Source organism: Megalobrama amblycephala, linkage group LG23, assembly GCF_018812025.1.
Source record: "Megalobrama amblycephala isolate DHTTF-2021 linkage group LG23, ASM1881202v1, whole genome shotgun sequence".
Taxonomy (NCBI): Eukaryota; Metazoa; Chordata; class Actinopteri; order Cypriniformes; family Xenocyprididae; genus Megalobrama; species Megalobrama amblycephala.
In genome coordinates, this window is record NC_063066.1 from 20,463,366 (window position 1) to 20,481,012 (window position 17,647).

General features: G+C 35.3%; 1 protein-coding gene across 1 annotated transcript in view; it reads left to right on the forward strand.

Moving 5' to 3' along the window:
• Positions 1 to 17,647, forward strand: part of aff2 (AF4/FMR2 family, member 2) — a 249,659-nt gene that overhangs the window by 53,972 nt on the left and 178,040 nt on the right. The window contains exon 2 of the mRNA XM_048176187.1: positions 15,488 to 15,608. Within this exon, the coding sequence (XP_048032144.1) occupies positions 15,488 to 15,608 (121 nt within the window). The remainder of the gene's footprint in view (positions 1 to 15,487; positions 15,609 to 17,647) is intronic.

The following is a 17,647-nucleotide window of genomic DNA, read 5'->3' on the forward strand; positions in this document are numbered from 1 at the left end:
TGCCAAAGCTGAATTTTCAGCATCATTTCTCCAGTCTTCAGTATCACATTATCCTTCAGAAATCATTCCGATTTGATGCTCATTAACATTTCTTATTATTATCAATGCTGACAGTTGCACTGCTTAATATTTTGTGGAAATAAATGTTAATTTATTTAAAAAAAAAAGAAAGAAAAAAAAAAAAAAAGAAGAAGTAACACTTTATATGAAGCCTGTATTTAAAATTCATTATAAGGGTATTCTTATACATGCATTATGATACATGTATAACAACAGTTATGCATATGCACAGGTAAGTATTATCACTGTTGTTGTGAATATTCATGAGATAATACAACATATTACAAGGTTGTTTATAAGGCATTATGCATAAGGTTGTTTATATGGCATTATGTGTGCATTATAATGCATTAAGAAAACCCTTATAATGCATTAAATGCAGGTTTCCTAGAAAGTGTTACCAAACAATCTTTCTGACCTAAACACTACATATACGTTTAAATATAAATGTTCTTTTGACTTAATGTTCTGGATATTTCTTGGCAGTTGTGAGTCTCACCCACACACTATTCTTGTTAAATCGCAGTGTCTGTCATTGAAAACATTGAAAGTAATTACGTCTCCAGTGCAGTCAATGTAATTTGCAGTCTATCAGTGACAAATTCATTGCCATGCAGAGTTGAACAGAGCATGATTAAAGACAAGCTCGTGGACCCTGAGATCTCTTCAGATGGATTCGCTTTGAAATTATGCAGCAATTAACAGCTTTCGGACAGAAAGCGACGTCAGGCTGCCGCTCGATGATTGGAAGTTGTTGTTTGGTGCTTAGCTGTTTTTGTGTCTGAAAAACACACACCGGCCTCTGAGGGGAATGTTTAGAAACCAACTGCTGATTAATGAATGCCGAAGAGAGTTCAAAGGAATGGAAAATTAAAGTGGAATGATTTCGAAAATCTGTTCTGTTTGTTTGTAGGATATAATATCCTATAGAAAACAATGGAATTAGTTTGAATACTATAAAAGCCAGAAGTGGTTTGAGGCCTCATGGCTGTGATTACAAGATCAGATTAAGTCAAATGTATCTGAGAAGGTAGTGTGGCCAATGGACAGTTTTTGCTAAGTCAAGGGTTTTTTCCAGTAAACAACAGGTGGCTGTGGAAAGAATAAAACCATTGTTAAAAGGTGTCACGTAGAGACTTCTTGCCTCTGGGGAGGAGTAGATTATCCTTGGAGAATGTTACATTTGGCCTATGAGAAAGGGTTGACCATCAATTGGCAGAATTCCACAATTAGAGAGAAAGGCAAAAGATGTAGAACTTAATTATGGGAAAACAGGAGGGGTGAATAAGATAAGAGAAATGTATAATAATTGCGCCCTGACCAGAGACAAATTCAGATGTCCTGCAGGCATCTCAGCTTTGTTGCTTTGTTCAAGAAGGTCTAATTTTGACTTCTGGAACCTCTTGAGCAAGAAAGAGATGACATTTTTCCACAACAGTTCATGTTTTCATCTTTGATGCCTACAATTCTTATAGTTGTATTTGAGCCAGCTAGTTTTCACAGGTTGTTTTTGTGACCCATTTCAGCTGTATCAATATAAAATGAATCATAAAAAAAGAATTTTGGCTTGGCCAGACAAAGAAAGACACATAAAATGGATAACTGAAATCCAGAATGTTGACTGCTATAGCTCTACCCTTATGTTACATTCCAGTTCCAGTTCTGAACATTATGTGTCCATCAAAAAATACATATAGCATTAATATTATTATTGATAGTATTATATATGATTTCTGAAGGATCATGTGACACTGAAGACCGGAGTAATGGTGAAATGCTGAAAATTCATCATTCATCTTGCATCACAGGAATAAATTACATTTCAAAATATATTCAAATAGAAAACAGTTATTTTAAATTGCAATAATATTTCACAATATTACTGTTTTTACTATATATAAATATATAATAATAATAAATACATTTTTAAATGATAATTATACATTTATAAATAGAGTAATACTGTTTTACAGTATATATATATATATATATATATATATATATATATATATATATATATATATATATATATATATGTATTAATTAATACTGTAAAACAGTATCACTCTATTTATAAATGTATAATTATTATTTAAAAATGTATTTATTTATTTATTATTATTATTATTATAAATATACATATTAAATAATTCTCATTATTATAATATATTTATTAAATATTTTTGATTTCCAATTATTTCTTAAATAATATTATTGTATTAATACTATATTATATTTTTTAGATTTGTTTGTCTCATTACTGTAAAAATGACTGTAATACAAAGATAAATGGCCATAAATTCAAGAGCACTATGTATGATTTTTTTTTTAAAAATCATATTTTTTATTATTTGCTAAATAATGTTATTACACTCAAAAAAAGCTGCGTTAAAAACAACCCAAGCTGTTAAAATCACTGTATGGCTGGCTTAAAATGAACCAAAAATAGGTTGGAAATTAAAAATACACATAAATACACATAATTAGAGGCAACAATAATAGCTGAACATTTATTAAGAAGCAATTTAATAAATGTTTATTGTTTAATTATTATTTATTAAACATATTAATAAATGTTCTTTTATTAAACATATTAATAAATGTTAATTTCCAACATACTTTGGGTTCATTTAAAGCAAGCAATACAGTAATTTTTAATCAACAGTTGAGTTAAATAAAACTACCCAGCAGGTTGGGCATTCAACCCAACGACTGGGTTAAAACAACCCATTGGCTGGGTTAAAACAACCCACTTGCTGGCTCTGTCCATTTTCAGTCCAGCTTGGGTTGTTTTTAACCCAGCATTTTTTAAAAAATAGTCTTCATTTTTCATGAGCAAAAAAAAATTTATGATATATGTCCCAGGCTTTTCTTGATGGGTTTTGTAAGGAGTGTTGAATCTCCTCTTGGTGTGAACTGGTTTAGGTTATCAGACAGACGTCAGATGAACATGCCTCATATGTAGCTATTCAGTGGCCTGTCGACCTCTTCCGCCTTTCACTTCATCAGCCTCTCTATCTCTCCTTCTGTTCTTCACTGCAGCCAAGAGCTTCCTCTGCATAATTACAGGCCATGGGTTAAAAGTGCTTGACGTGTCTCAAAACAATGTTCCGTCTGACAGCTGAGCTTAAAAGCCAGAGATAACATGCAAGTTTTGTAAAGGAGAGATCCGATAGCCTTAAGCGACATTTAGGATCTTGCACTTTTGTATTTGTTTGTTTACGCACTATTTTGTTCATGTTTCTACGACACAGTCTGTTATTTTTAATGCATTTGTGGTGAAACCACATGGAAATCTGAATCTCAGCATTCAGATTTCAACTCGAGAGTGACTCAAAATAGACTAAGATTAGATTTAGGGTCTTAAACGCACCCTGTACGCTGTTAACTTCAGCCACAGATTTGCAATTACACCGTAATTGTGGTAAATTCCTCTCAATATGAATGTGAAATATGGAACATGAAGAAGACATTAATTTGAAGTCGGTGCCCATTAAGGGATAATCGACGTGCAGCTGCCATAATTTCCTCTCTCGATTATGCAGTCTGCTGAATGCGCTCAGCGTCTCTGACTATTACTGCGCTCAGATCAGTTTTTACAGTTTGATGACATGGAAAATTGACATTTGTTTGGCGGGCTTCATGGCGCAGGGGTTAGCTGTTTGTCTGTGGTGTAATCCCCACTGTGGCTGACAGCGTTCATGTTGTTTGTGGACACTGCACTGATGTTACAGCGCATGCCGAGGTCTGTTTGCTAAATTGGGTCAAATTCTGGAAATGTGCCGGAGCTCCTCCTGCAATATTCATGACATGACATTTCAGACTCCAGACATGCTTTCTAATTGGTTGACGCAGTTAATCACGGATCTCTTGTATTGCGAGTTGAAAGCGCCCAGGAAAAAAAAAAAAAAAAAAAAAAAAAAAAGATGGAGCGAATTAGAAACACCACAAGACTGTGTGACAAAGGCAATTAAACAAATGAGGCAATTAAAACAATGAAACGTTATATTTATTATAGATCGCTGAGACATTGAGATTCTTTCATCATTCACTGAAGGGAATCTGAAGGAAGACCATTTTATGCAGTTGCATGTGATATTTTGACTTAAGACTTAAGTGGTTCTTAAATGCAATGATGTTACAAGTGCTGATCAATAATAAATTATATGATTATTATTATTTAATGTAATGATATATTAATGTAATGATGTGTGTGTGTGTGTGTGTGTGTGTGTGTGTGTATATATATATATATATATATATATATATATATATATATATATATATATATATATATATATATATATATATATATATATATATATATATATATATATATATATATATATATACATATTATACTTACTTTTTTATCACATGTTTTACTTTTTATTTTTATGTTTTACTTAGGTTTTTGTAAGTCTCATGATAATGATGATGATGATTTCCACGATGGTTGGTTACTATGATTTATATATGGAATGATGTTCATAATTTTCAAAGTGTGACTTGAGGGGTTGTAATTTACTGATGTTACAGTGTTAAATATTTTTTAATATTATTAAACTATATTATTAAATAATATTTTTATTTTTATTATTTAATGTAATAATATATTTACATTTAATGATATTATTATATTAAATTAATATAAAATAAAAATAAAATCAATATGTCTATTGATATATTTCTCACCACTTTCCAGTAATGTCTTAAATAATATTATCAGATTTTTTTGCCTTATTTATGCTTTACTTAAGTCTGTGATGATGATTATTATTATGATTATTATTTTATTTACTTATATTAAATAAAATGATTTATATTTATATTATTTATATTATGTTTTTTTATATTTATATATTAATATAATAATAATACATTTGTGTCCAAATGCTTTTTAAATGACACTTTTTAAAGGCACAATATGTACAATTTTTTGATGAAAATATCCAAAAACCACAATGTTATATATTTTGTTGACTTGTGTACTTACATTATCCCAAATGTTTCCAAGAATGTTTAAATCCAGAGAAATAGGCAATTTTAACCAGGACACGGACCGTGTCTGTGCGGCGCCTATCAATGACATCATACCCGCATTACCCTCCATTTCCAAAGACGCTTTAATATATTATGTGTTTATGTGTTATGTGTTTTATTAGACAGGTGAGCAATTGTTTGGATACATTCATCAACAGAAAACTAATCATGTTATATAGCTCAACACAAAAATCTTATTGTTTAAATCTTTTTTTTCTTGATTTACAGCGAGTACCATGTTTTACCATGCCTTATATCAATCTGGGCATTAAATGTCTCATAGTATCCACTGAGCGAATGCAGAGTAGCACTATAACAACTTTCAACACACAAATGTAACTAATATGACCCCACATACGCTTGACCGGAAGAAGCTGAAGCAGCGACTGCGGCATAATAAAAGTTCTGCTACTCTCAAGACGCGTGTCGCGTTCGTCTCTCATTAGCAATCACTCCAGCGGCCTCATTTCTGCTCTCACAGCACTCGGCCCTGCTCTGCTTCATACTACAGTAATGTTAATAATCTCATACAAGAACATGATTTTTGCCCGAGACCTGTCCCAATTCTTTTCCACCGGCTAGACATGAAGACAACACCTCCCATGATTCGGTGAAATCAAGGCATCATCAAGATGGGGCTTTTTGTTTTGAAATAAGCGACATCTAGTGCCAAAAATGTACGTATTGTGCCTTTAAATTAGAATTATATATGCGAATTTCTGGATAAATAATATAAATAGTTATGTCTCTGTATGTGTCTTTGGAATGCAAGAGGTGGTTTCAGTGCCTTTTAGACATTGAGAATCACATTTATTACTACTCAGCGCTGCCCTGAAGGAAGAATGCCGCAAAAGTCAGTGACAGTGGTGGACTGGAAAAGGTGAAGTGTGTTTTAGCCTCCACTGTGCGGCCAGTGTCTTAGCCATCCTGCTGATCCACTGCTAATATGAGCGCAAACAATGGCCTCCTTGAGGAAATGGAAAGAGTCCTGGGGGGAAGTGGTGTCAGTGGCCAGGGTGATAACCTGGCACCTAGCAATTACTGTCAGGGGTGCTCATTAATCTGAGAGAGTCCTTTGCTCGCCTACAAGCAGCTGCCACCGCTGCCTCTCCATCCTGAAGACGAGTCTCTGGCCTGTGTGGGTCATTTGAGCTCGCTGTGCCGCTCAGGGGGGATTGTCTGAAGGAATGCTAAATTTGGGACGTTTTGAATTGGTCTTTCTTGTGTTTCTGATGGTGGTTATGTTAGCTGTTGCTATTGCTGTACTGAAATACATTTTGTTGCTTGCATTTACCTTTTGGTATTTATTTAGAAACAGTGGCTGTCTGGTAAAAAAAAAAAAAGAAAGAAAGAAATTAAAGGTACAGTATGTAGTATTGACAGTTTGCGGTTGAAATAAGTTCTGCAGTCCAAATTCAAAATATTAGAGAGAGTTGTTTTCCCCACCCCCTCCTCCTCAGACTCGGGTTGCCAGATTGAGGACATGCAGCAGGAACGAGCGCAATTGACAATGGAAAGCAACGAGCCTTACACTGAAAGTTGATCAGCTGTTATGTACGTTTTTATTGCAGAGGCTTTTTAGGTCAGGTAGAATGTGCGATGTCTGACTCAGTTTGTTTGCTCATTTCAATTGCTGCAATGCTCTGTGTTTTCCACCAACTGTCAACCCAAGGTGTCAAATATTGTATGGTAAATTAATAGTGGGCGGTATCACACAGACCAAAAGTAAAACAGACATTCTGACAAAGAATGCAAATTCCAAAGTAGAATAACTGGCTGTACCATTGCTTTTCAGAGAAACAAATATTTGAACTTAGTATAGCTGTGTTTCCACCGCAGGAACGTTTCCCAGGAACTAGGAGCTTTTCCAAGGAACTAGGAACTTTGGGGTGGTGCTCGGTGTGTTTTGAACAGAGACACCAGGGTCTAAATGAAGTTCCCGGTAAAAATTCCCCCCTCAGAAAGTTTCTGCTCTTGAGGTGTTACTTTTTCGAAGTTCAGGAACTTTCGGGGGTGGGACTTGGGTACTGAACATGCTGATTGGTTGAGTTCACGCAGCATTTTGATTGGTTGACTCCACGCAGCATTTTATTTCAACCACCATTTTTAAAAGCCTGTTGCAGTGCGTGCAGTAAGAGTTGTTTGCCATTCGAATCAACAATGGAGTTTAAAAAAATACGACCGATGATGAGGTTCAGGCTTTATTGAGCTTAAATGCGGAGGATGAATTCCAGCGGGATGGAACAGGAACAGGCCTGGGGGAAAAAAAGTTCCTGGGACAAATTGTTCCAGGTAATTTAGGTGGAAAAGTGGCTTGTGTTTCCTAAATCTCTGGGTATTTTTATGCTTTAGTACAGTCAAAAAAATTTACATTCAGCACCTTTAATACTTTTACTCAGCAAGGATGCATTCAAATAAATTGATCAAAATTGGCAGTAAAGACATTTATAATGTTATAAAAGGTTTCTGAGTCAAATAAATTGTGTTCATTTGCTTTGTGTTAAACCATTGCAGTTTAGCAAGAATAGTGTGGATGGATGTTAATGTGGGTGAGACTCAGAACTGCTAAGAAAGGTCCAAGTCAAATTTCAATCGAAAGAACATTTATATTTCAATTTATAATAGTGATGCACCGATGTATCGGCCGCCGATTTTTTTTTGTTGCTCAATTTACAACCATCAGCATATCGGCTGTAGCAGGAAAAAGGCCGATATAACAAACCAATGGTTTATTAAATTACTGCGTGAAGGCACTGAGCCGTATAATGACTGTTGCGTAATCCTAGCGCTGCTGTCTGCGCTTTAACGTTAATCAAATAACAAAAGATCGCACACTATTCTTGACTAAATAACTTATGTAACTTTCACAAGTGTAGCAGAACCCATCCGAATGATGGCCAAACCGGAGTGACTCTCTCTCTCTCCATTGCATGATCATCAGCATACAGCAAATTACTCAAAACACTTAATACAACTTACAGTAAACAAATACATACAGATCTTATGCCTTTTCGGGGGTGCTTAATAAACTGAAAAACGTTAAATCTGCAAAATATCTCAGAACTGCATGCTCTCCATTACCCTTATAGCTCCGTAGACGAGAAAACCCGTCAAAATAATAGTGTAAAGGAGATAGTGCAGATCTCATACACATTTAAACTTTAAATGTATACAAAAATAAATTAGAAGATTAATCACAAATTAATCACATAAAAAAGAAAGGTTTCTATTTCAAATAAATGCTGTTTCTGCATCTTCTGATGAACAGCTTTCTGCTCATCAAAGAATCTTGGGGAGAAAACCGTATCAAGGTTTATTAAGAAAATTAATAATATGAAGCAGCACAACTGTTTTAAACTGATAATGATAAGAAATGTTTCTTGAGCAGCAAATCAGCATATTAGAATGATTTCTGAAGGAGCATGTGACACTGAAGACTGGAGTAATGATGCTGAAAATTCAGCTTTGATCACATTAATAAATTACATTATAACATACAGTAAAATAGAAAACAGCTATTTTAAATTGCAATAATAATTCACATGTTTTTGATCAAATAAATGCAGCTTTGGTGAGCACAAGAGACTCGAAAACATAAAAAAAAAAAATTGGTAGTGTTAAGACTTTATACTAAATATTTTCTCAAAGAAAACTGTTCTAAATAAAAAAATGTCAATATTGTGATTTTGATTCATTTACTGTATATGCTTTGTTTAATTTTACTTTTTTTTATGATTATATCATTCGTTTTTTGTGTCCATTGATCACTCATTTAAATGTAAGGAAATCTATGTTTTTTTTTTAAGTATTTGTTTGTCAAACAAATGTCGAGGAAAGCATATTCCCGAAATCCATGTGATAGTTAACTGTCACAAAAAAGGCACAGGAGGAAAGAGAAAGGAGAAAAAGTGAAAAAAGGAGTATTCCCAACTGAGCTCGGTTTTCCCTCAGGCTAGACTGTCCCTCCAGACAAACCCTGCTTCCTCCTGATGAACGGCTGCTATCTTTCTCGCATCTATCTCGTCCAAACGCTGATAAATCAGGAATAAATGAGAGGAGATCTCCACCTCTTCTGTCACTGCCTTAATGTGTGAGATAAGCAGCTCCATATAATTACAATCCTCCAAAATAATTGTAACAAGAGGCTAAACGCTTAGCTGTAGTTTTAATTAGCCTGTGCTTCAAATTAATAATTGCCGCTTAAATCAGAAATCAGGCCCACTGTTGTGGCGGCTGCTTCGTTCTAATAACAGTGGCACTCGTTGGCTGTTTATTACATTATTTCTCTATGGGAGGCTTTCACCGGGGGCTGCGGGCGGAGGGGAAGGGGAAGAGGGGCGAGAGGAGGGAAAGCGATGCAGGCGCTCTATTTGGTTATCTTTCAAATGCAGCAAAGCTCAGCTAAGATTAAATTCATTCGCTTTTCCATGGATATCGCTGTTCGTTTCCCCCCTTATGCAGCGGTGTTAGGAAGAGGCAGAGGAGAGGTGGTGTAGGGGAAGAATGGAAGGGGAAAACTGCCAATGCCACATGTTCCAGAACATAATCATGCCACCAACAACATCACAGTAATAAACTGCCCGGGCACTGCTGTTTAGCATACAGCGTGTTGTCAACACACGGATAAGACTGAATATATGGCCTAAAGAAATTTTGGTAACCTGTTCATGTGGAGTCTGAATATATTACTGGTGCTTTCTCCGAGGAAGGAAGGTGGGCAGTGCTTTCTCAGAAACATGGGAAGAGAAAATTATTGACTGTACAAAAATCAAGCAAAAACACACTTTACAAAAGAGGAGATCAAATAGTGTCTTACAGCCTGTGCAAGACTCAATGTCATGATGCTCGGGTGTTTTGAGAGGTTGCCAGGGTTTGCCTTGCCTTGCATATATCTACGTATGATATTCTTGTCAGTGTTTTGTCAGAGTCAGTCTCTTAGTATCATAGAGATACTATATATATATATATATATATATAGAGAGAGAGAGAGAGAGAGAGAGAGAGAGAGAGAATAAAAACTACTCTTTTTATTTGTTTTATTTTCCATTTTCACATACATTTTAAAGTTTTAGTAATTTTGTTGTTTTTAGCATTTTTTTATTTTTAAACATTTCTATATACTATTTCTATAGTTTTTACAATTTTTTTTTATTTCAGTTTTTATTTTATTTTAGTATATCAGTTTAAAATGATAAATGTTTGGCAACTATTATTTCAGTTAACATTTTATAAGTAATAAAAATGTTTGTTTATTAACAATCATTCATGTTTTCAGCACAGTTCATTTATATTTATGGATAAATGTATTAAAAATATATATATATTTGATCAAAAATACATTAATGTTGTGAAAAAAAATAGTAAAATTTAAAACAACTATTTTAAAACATAATTTATTACATTTATTAATTTATTATTCCAGTCTTCAGTGTCACATAATTCTTCTAATATGCTGATTTAGTGCTTTTTTATTATTATAAATGTATTATAATTGTTTAACACATTGATAATAATACTTTACTGCCACTTTTTATGTTTGTGTACATTGTTTGTTTATGTGCGTGTATTGAAAAATACTAAAACAAAATTTCCCCACTGGGACAATAAAAGACAATACAATACATTATTAATACATCCTTGCTGAGAACAAAAAAATAAAAATTGAACAGTAGTATGTTTTTATAGAGTGCAACAGTCAGATTCCTGAAGTAAAAGCTCTATTCATTTTCTCGACAGGAGAATTTATTTTTATCGATAACTTATCAATAAAGAAATTTAAGGTTGTTAATTGATAGTATTTGCTTCTATTGAAGACACAACAGTGGAATTTGTTGTGAAAACAACTGCATTATGCTGTACAGAAAATTCCACCAATCAGTAAAAATGAGCAAAATGCAACAAAAGAGCTCCTTAGCTCCACCCCTACCCCCCCCCCCCCCATGAAGCACCACAAATGACGTCTCCCTACGCTGTAAAAAAACTTAAATATTTGAATGTATACTTTGCAATAATCTTAAAATATATTGATTTTATACTGTATATATTTAGCATTTTTAAATCACTAGTTTTATATTTCTCCATCATTTTTAATTCGATTGCAATGCTTCATGGGATTGTAGTTCTGTTCTTTCTATCACTAAAGCTGTTAAGTATACAGTCTTGCACCTTTGTTTTTTTGTCTGATTTTCAAATACTTTTTTGCTTCAAATCAAAGTTTGTAATGTTACAATTCACCTCATAGCTGATTGGCTTGATTCATGGCTTATAGCGCTTTAAAGAAGACTTTTTTGAAATAAATGGAAAAGGTGGGCAAGTACTGTTCCCCTCTTTTTGGTATTATCATATTATAAAATAGTAATATTATCAGTAATATTATTTGGAGAATGTAAATGTTAAAGTACAGTAAGTGCAGATGTTAACTTTGACATCCTCAATAATACGTTTTGTAATTTTGTAAAAATGTATGAATACCTTTTACATAATGCGTGCAGGTTTCATAGCAAGAAAACATGCTGACACATGCCTACACTACCTGTTGTCTTCACACTGTAAACTTGTCTTGCGCTGCAGCAGCCATAACTAGGGGTTATTTGCACCTCAGCGTTCTTCTTTTAGTTTCTTAATGGTCTTTACCAACCTCTCACTGCCCAACGCAGCACTCTGCATTTGGAGGGTAATGCAGTGTCAAGAGACCCAAGTGCCTGCAAGGCTCTGCCACTGACAGCTGTAAATTTGATTTATCGTCCTGTCAGGTGGCTATGTCAGGTGTGCCCAACGCGCTGACATAAAGATAACTGACATCTTGCTGTCATTAAGGCCGGGGAAGCACCGTCAATCTCTCGTCGCTGTATTTATTCCCACTTTTCTTTGTCACTTATTTCTTCCTCGACCCCTCAGAAGAAGCACCTGTCACCCCTAGACCAGGCCTCGTTTTTCTCGCACCGTTTCATCTCCCGCCTTCTGGAATAATTTGGTGATGGATTAAATGCTGTGGCTGAAGCCGCAGGACTCCGAGGTGTGCTTCGGAGGACGGCACAGGCCGACTGAAGACGGACTGATTCCAGCTCTCCAGCTCGCTCTGCTATCCATCACCTCCAAAAGCTGGACGACTCTCTGTTGCTCTGGGACAGTGTCCTATTAGCAGGGGCTGATGAAATATGTGTTTGAGGTATCTTGGGTTTTAGCAATGTTGACATTAGATGAAAGCGATGATTCTATCAGCAACAACTCAAAATAATAGTCATTTTTAAATTGTAAAATAGAAAGTCATAGTTAGAATAGCAAATATTTTGTATCATGTTGCCTGAGGCACCCGTTTGAAATGTTAACCGTGACCAAAATACCATAATTACTACAGTTTTCATTATTACTCATAATTAATTGATATGGATAATTTAATTTAATTTTTTTTTTTTTTTTAATGTCTTTTTGCCTCTTTTTGTTGTTGTTGTTGTTGTTTTTCCCTCCAGCTACATTGGTGGCTAATACTGAGAAAATGCATTATTTATTTATTTTTTTATATACTTTTTTTAAAAACTTTTTTTAAAACTAAATATTAGTAGAACTTGGAAAAAGTCTAGGGTATTGTGGCTGGTTAAGGTTGGATTTAGAAATACAACTGAATTCACGATATGGCACAATAAGTGCAATTATCAAATCCCAAAGGCTGCATTTTTTCCCCCTTACAGTCATATTGATTATATCACAGAATGTTTGGCCAAATTGTTTCTTGTTTTGTTTAATATTTTGTTTTGTTTAACAATGTAGCAATTATAAATAAAACAACAACAACAACTACATTATTACAGCAATTTAATTGTATATACCATGGTCTGTTCTTTACGTTCTTTACCAAGTAAGTGGCAAGATGAAAACCCCTATTTTCTGTTTCAAACTTTCAGATAGCATCTTTTGGATATAAAAACATTAAAAATTAAAATCTACATTTTGATTTTAAAAAGTTTATTATAAAAACGTATTATTTTTTTCCCCAAAATGCAATAAATCCATGACACTTTTTTTTTTCAAAATGCAATTAATTCGTCAATATAAAAGTTATTTTTCAAATTGAAAATACACAACAAAGTAAGTTGATTCACATATATGACATAGTCTAAACTTTGCCAATATTTATCTTATATTCAGCCATTTTACTAAAAATACATTCAACCGTCGCTCCCAAAATGGTCATCTTGTTAATGTTATGAATTATTTGTCATTACCGATTAAAGAGTATCTGGCGCCACCGCACGGTTAAATAAACACACTTTTTTTCCGCGTACATTGGTATTAAAAACGGCTTTTAAATAAGCCTTTAATGTTTACAGTGCGTGGAATGGTGCGCTGTGATTGGTGGAGAGCGGATATATATACGTTCTGCAGAAAAAGGAGACTGGCGTTTGTCGCGTTTTGGGAAGAAAGGGAGAAAACATGACAGAATAACACGACGGATATCGCATTTTGCGCAAAATTAATAAATGACTTTTCAATACCAACCAGATACAATACTGATTTTGGCGGAAACTCAATTTTTTGAAAATGGCGTTTATCGCGTTTTGGAATCAAACTCTTCATATGTATAAAACTAAATTAAACATGAACTTCTTAAATATTTTCTAATTTCATTAAACATTTTTAGTTAATTTCATTTTTTACAAAAAAAAATTTCATGGACCTTTATTTTCATTAAAAAGGCTAATTTCTGCAATAGTAGGCTCATTTTGTAAATGAATGCAATTAATTTTAGCAAGCGCAAACTAGGTGCCTGTGAGATGCCGGTACAGATGTACCTGCTCGGCTAGAATCGGTTTCTAAGTCATGCGGATCTGTGCGCAAAGTTACAAAAAAATGCCGTGCACACAGCCACGAGAAATGGGTTTGCGCTCACTCAACGCGCACTTCCGCCGAAGCCTGATGTAATTTTTCGCACAAGCGAACTTGTGGACACGTTGAGTATAAATCAGGCTTTATAGAAGTGTCGCAGTTGCGACACGCATGCGGTGTGACGCTCGCTTTTTCTTTGCCTTCATGTCGTGCATTAAAATCGTCTAATGCACAGCTAGTAATGGGTTAACCCTTACATATAGGCTATCCACCTTTTTCTGAATGCGTAAGTCTCGCCTGACTTGTACTGGAATGATGCTTTACATTTCCAGTCTCCAGTGTTTCTAGTTAAATTAGCATATTTTCCGAGCTGATAATGCAATGTTAATCTTATGAAAATGGTTTAAAACACATGGCTCCACAGTACCATCACAGTGTAGCAACTGTCTTTTGTCAGCGCCTCACTCTTCAAAGTTTAATGAGTGCGTAGATGACACGAAGGAATTTGCATTTTTGATCACTTAAAAAAAAAATACAAGTAACAATGTAACAGCAAGAATCAAAGTCACAGTTATCTTCCAACGTTCCAGATCCTATTCAAAAGAATAACACATCTTATGAAGCATGTCATAAAGCCTTCAGTGAGTGAATGAGAGAACAAATGAAAAGGCAAGATCTAACATATATAATAATAAAGAGGCCACTGAGTGAAAATTCCCAATTTCTGTCCCGCCGTTGTTCCCCCTCAGGGACTGATGCTAATGCTACAGCTAGCGGCTGTGGTGTGTGTCTGTTCCTGAGGGAGGTCTGCGTTAACCTGGGGCCATTCTGCATTATGATAATGGAAGGACCGAGTCTACGGGCCCTAATCAGACACTGTCAGCCTTTAGCACCAGCCTCAGGGCCAACCAGTCACCGTAACCATCTCACACTCTCAGCTTAGCATCCTTGTGTTTGTTTCCATTGCTAATACGTGAAGTTTCTTAAACGATAAGTCATTTGTGGACGTTAAATAACTCAAACAAGGCCTGGGAGAGGTGTGTTAGGAACCGCTCGGATGAAGTCTTCATTTTAATGAATGTAAAGAAAAATGCGAGGCTGACGGAGTCCCTCCGAGGGAGATGCTTGGTTTTTCATTTGTGAAATCATTCACTCCACACGCTGAATTTGGGATTGTCAACTACCACAGTATGACATCTGCCTTTGTTTAAAACAATCTTGAATTTCCTGTAACAATCCCCCACACTGATTGCCATATGAGGTCCTTCAAATCTAAATAAACGCTCCCTGAGGCTCCAGCCCTTCTTACAGCATTTCAAACAGAGCTGCCTCTTCCTGGCAGTCTCCTGTCTGTTTCTGCAAAGCATCTGTGCACCAATCCAGTTACTTTATCTCCTCCGCCACGCTCTCCTCATCTGCTTAGTGTCAGCTCGGGCCTATTAGACAGATAAGGGCTTCCCTTGAATCTCTTACAGGCAGGGTTTTTTGCCGTCGATTTCTCGCATGCCAACTCGAATCATGCTCTTACTCTCTATCGTTCTTTCTCTCTCATTTCCCGCAGTCATTACGAGCAGGACCGCTCGGCGCTGAAGAAGAAGGAGTGGGAGCGAAGGACACAGGAAGTGCAGCAGGATGAAGACTTGTTCTCGACCGGATTTAATCTGTTTGGTGAGCCGTACAAGGTAAAGGCCCAATCAGTGCCCGCACACACACACACACATACACTCATCATCTGACGCAGGGCATCGCTCCAGCTAAAGGATGCTGAGGTGCTCTCTTTATGTCCAATATTTACACAACTCCTGCCCCCCCTAGGGTTCAGCTGGAATTGGTTTGAAGGAATGCTTACGATCAGGGTTATGTAACTTTTTCCCCCTTTAGATGTTTCAGTGAAATATTCCTTTTAGGATTAAAGTTAGGATGTTAAAGGTGAGTTATATCAAAAACTGGAAAAAGCGTTTGAAAAATTCCTGTGCTACTTTTAAAGTCGACATGAAATGGTATTTGTAACCCATTTTGCTTTCATAATATGTTCATATTACCTGTGTTTATCTCTTCAACGAATTACCGAGAAAAAGTTCGTTAACATGTTTTTACATTGAGACGTTTAAATTTAGATATAAAATGATTATAATAATATTATTATTTAATTATTTGATGCACTTTGTCTTTTTGTTATTTAACAATGAAACTGGCTAGATTTTAAGGATATTTCTAGCAAAAAAGTAAAAGAAATAAAGACTAAAACTAAAAACTGTAAGAATTAACACTGCATAATACAAGTAAAACTGATTATTCAACAAGGTGGGAATTGGTTTTGTCAACTGGTACTTGGATTGTGAAAATGTGCCAATACATACCCCAAATGAAACCTGAACTGAATGTGAATTTGCAGTTAATTAAGGAAAGGGTGAAAATTTTGTCCGGGCAATCAGGAAATATTTATTTAAGCTTCTGTCTGCTGGGAACCAAAAATGGTGACCCGAATGTGGAGGTTAAAGGTCATATTTACCTTCAAGGGGCATCTCAACATATCCAATTGGCACGGTTACTTCCTGGTTTTTGATAAGCCAGCTTGGGCATTTCCAGTGAACTGTTAGCTGTCATTCTGTACTCGTTATACATCAACACAAACCATCACTGGTTGACTTTTTAATGTTGTATTTATATTTTAATGCAGTTATCAATATGCCAATAAGCCAGTTTTATTGATTGCAATAAAGACAACGCTAATGGGAACGTTTGAATAAGAAACGCGGTGTCTGTAATTGGACGCGCACACACAACGTTTTTCTAGCCCTTCAAATGTTATTTTTAATGTGATGACCAAAAACATTATTTGTTCACTCTTCTGAGATAGTCCCTGTTTGTAAAACCGAACGTTTCAAGATGTAGGAAATACAACGTTTGATAGAATACACTTCCATTTAAAGCTGCAGTCTGTAACTTTTTTTGATTAAAAATGATCCAAAGTCAATTTTTGAGCAAGTACATAACCAGCCAGTGTTCAAAACTATCTACTTACATTAGCCCAGTTCACAATGGTAAGCTTGTAATAATGTTTTCTAATAAAAGCAGTCCTGGTGGGTTTCCGTGGGAAATTCGAGCATGCCGCCGTTTGTCTTTGCGTCATTATGTCACGTCTGTTTATATAAAGAAGGAGTTCTAGCTAGTAGGCTATATGGCATGTGAGGATGCTGCTGGTAGTGGATCATTTATAGCCTTTTCTCACACCAGCTGCAATAATAAATTTATCATTTTGATGGCGTATTGTAATCCAGAAAGGTCCAAATGACAGTCGTCAGTGACAACTTGAGATTCACCCGTAGTCAAAAGCAAAAGACTTCGGACTGCGGAGTGGCTACAGAAATTACGATCTACAGGTAACGCTAATACACACTAAATACACATAGTCAAGCAATGCTGATGTTGTTAACATTAACAATTTGAGAACAAAGTATAACAATAATAATAATTTGCATGGTTTGACGTGATCCGAGCTAAATGTTAGATCACCATTGGCAGCGCAATTTATTGTAATGCTTTTTTTCTCAGTTGATCAGAACAAAAGTGGCAGACATGTTACTTACTTGTTCAGATGACATTTTCCGGTGAAAATTCTTATTTTGGTCATACTTCCAAGATGTAGAATCTGTGATTCCAAAGTACAGTATCCACACCGATGTGGTGACCGACACCAAACTTTAGCGCTGAGGAGCTT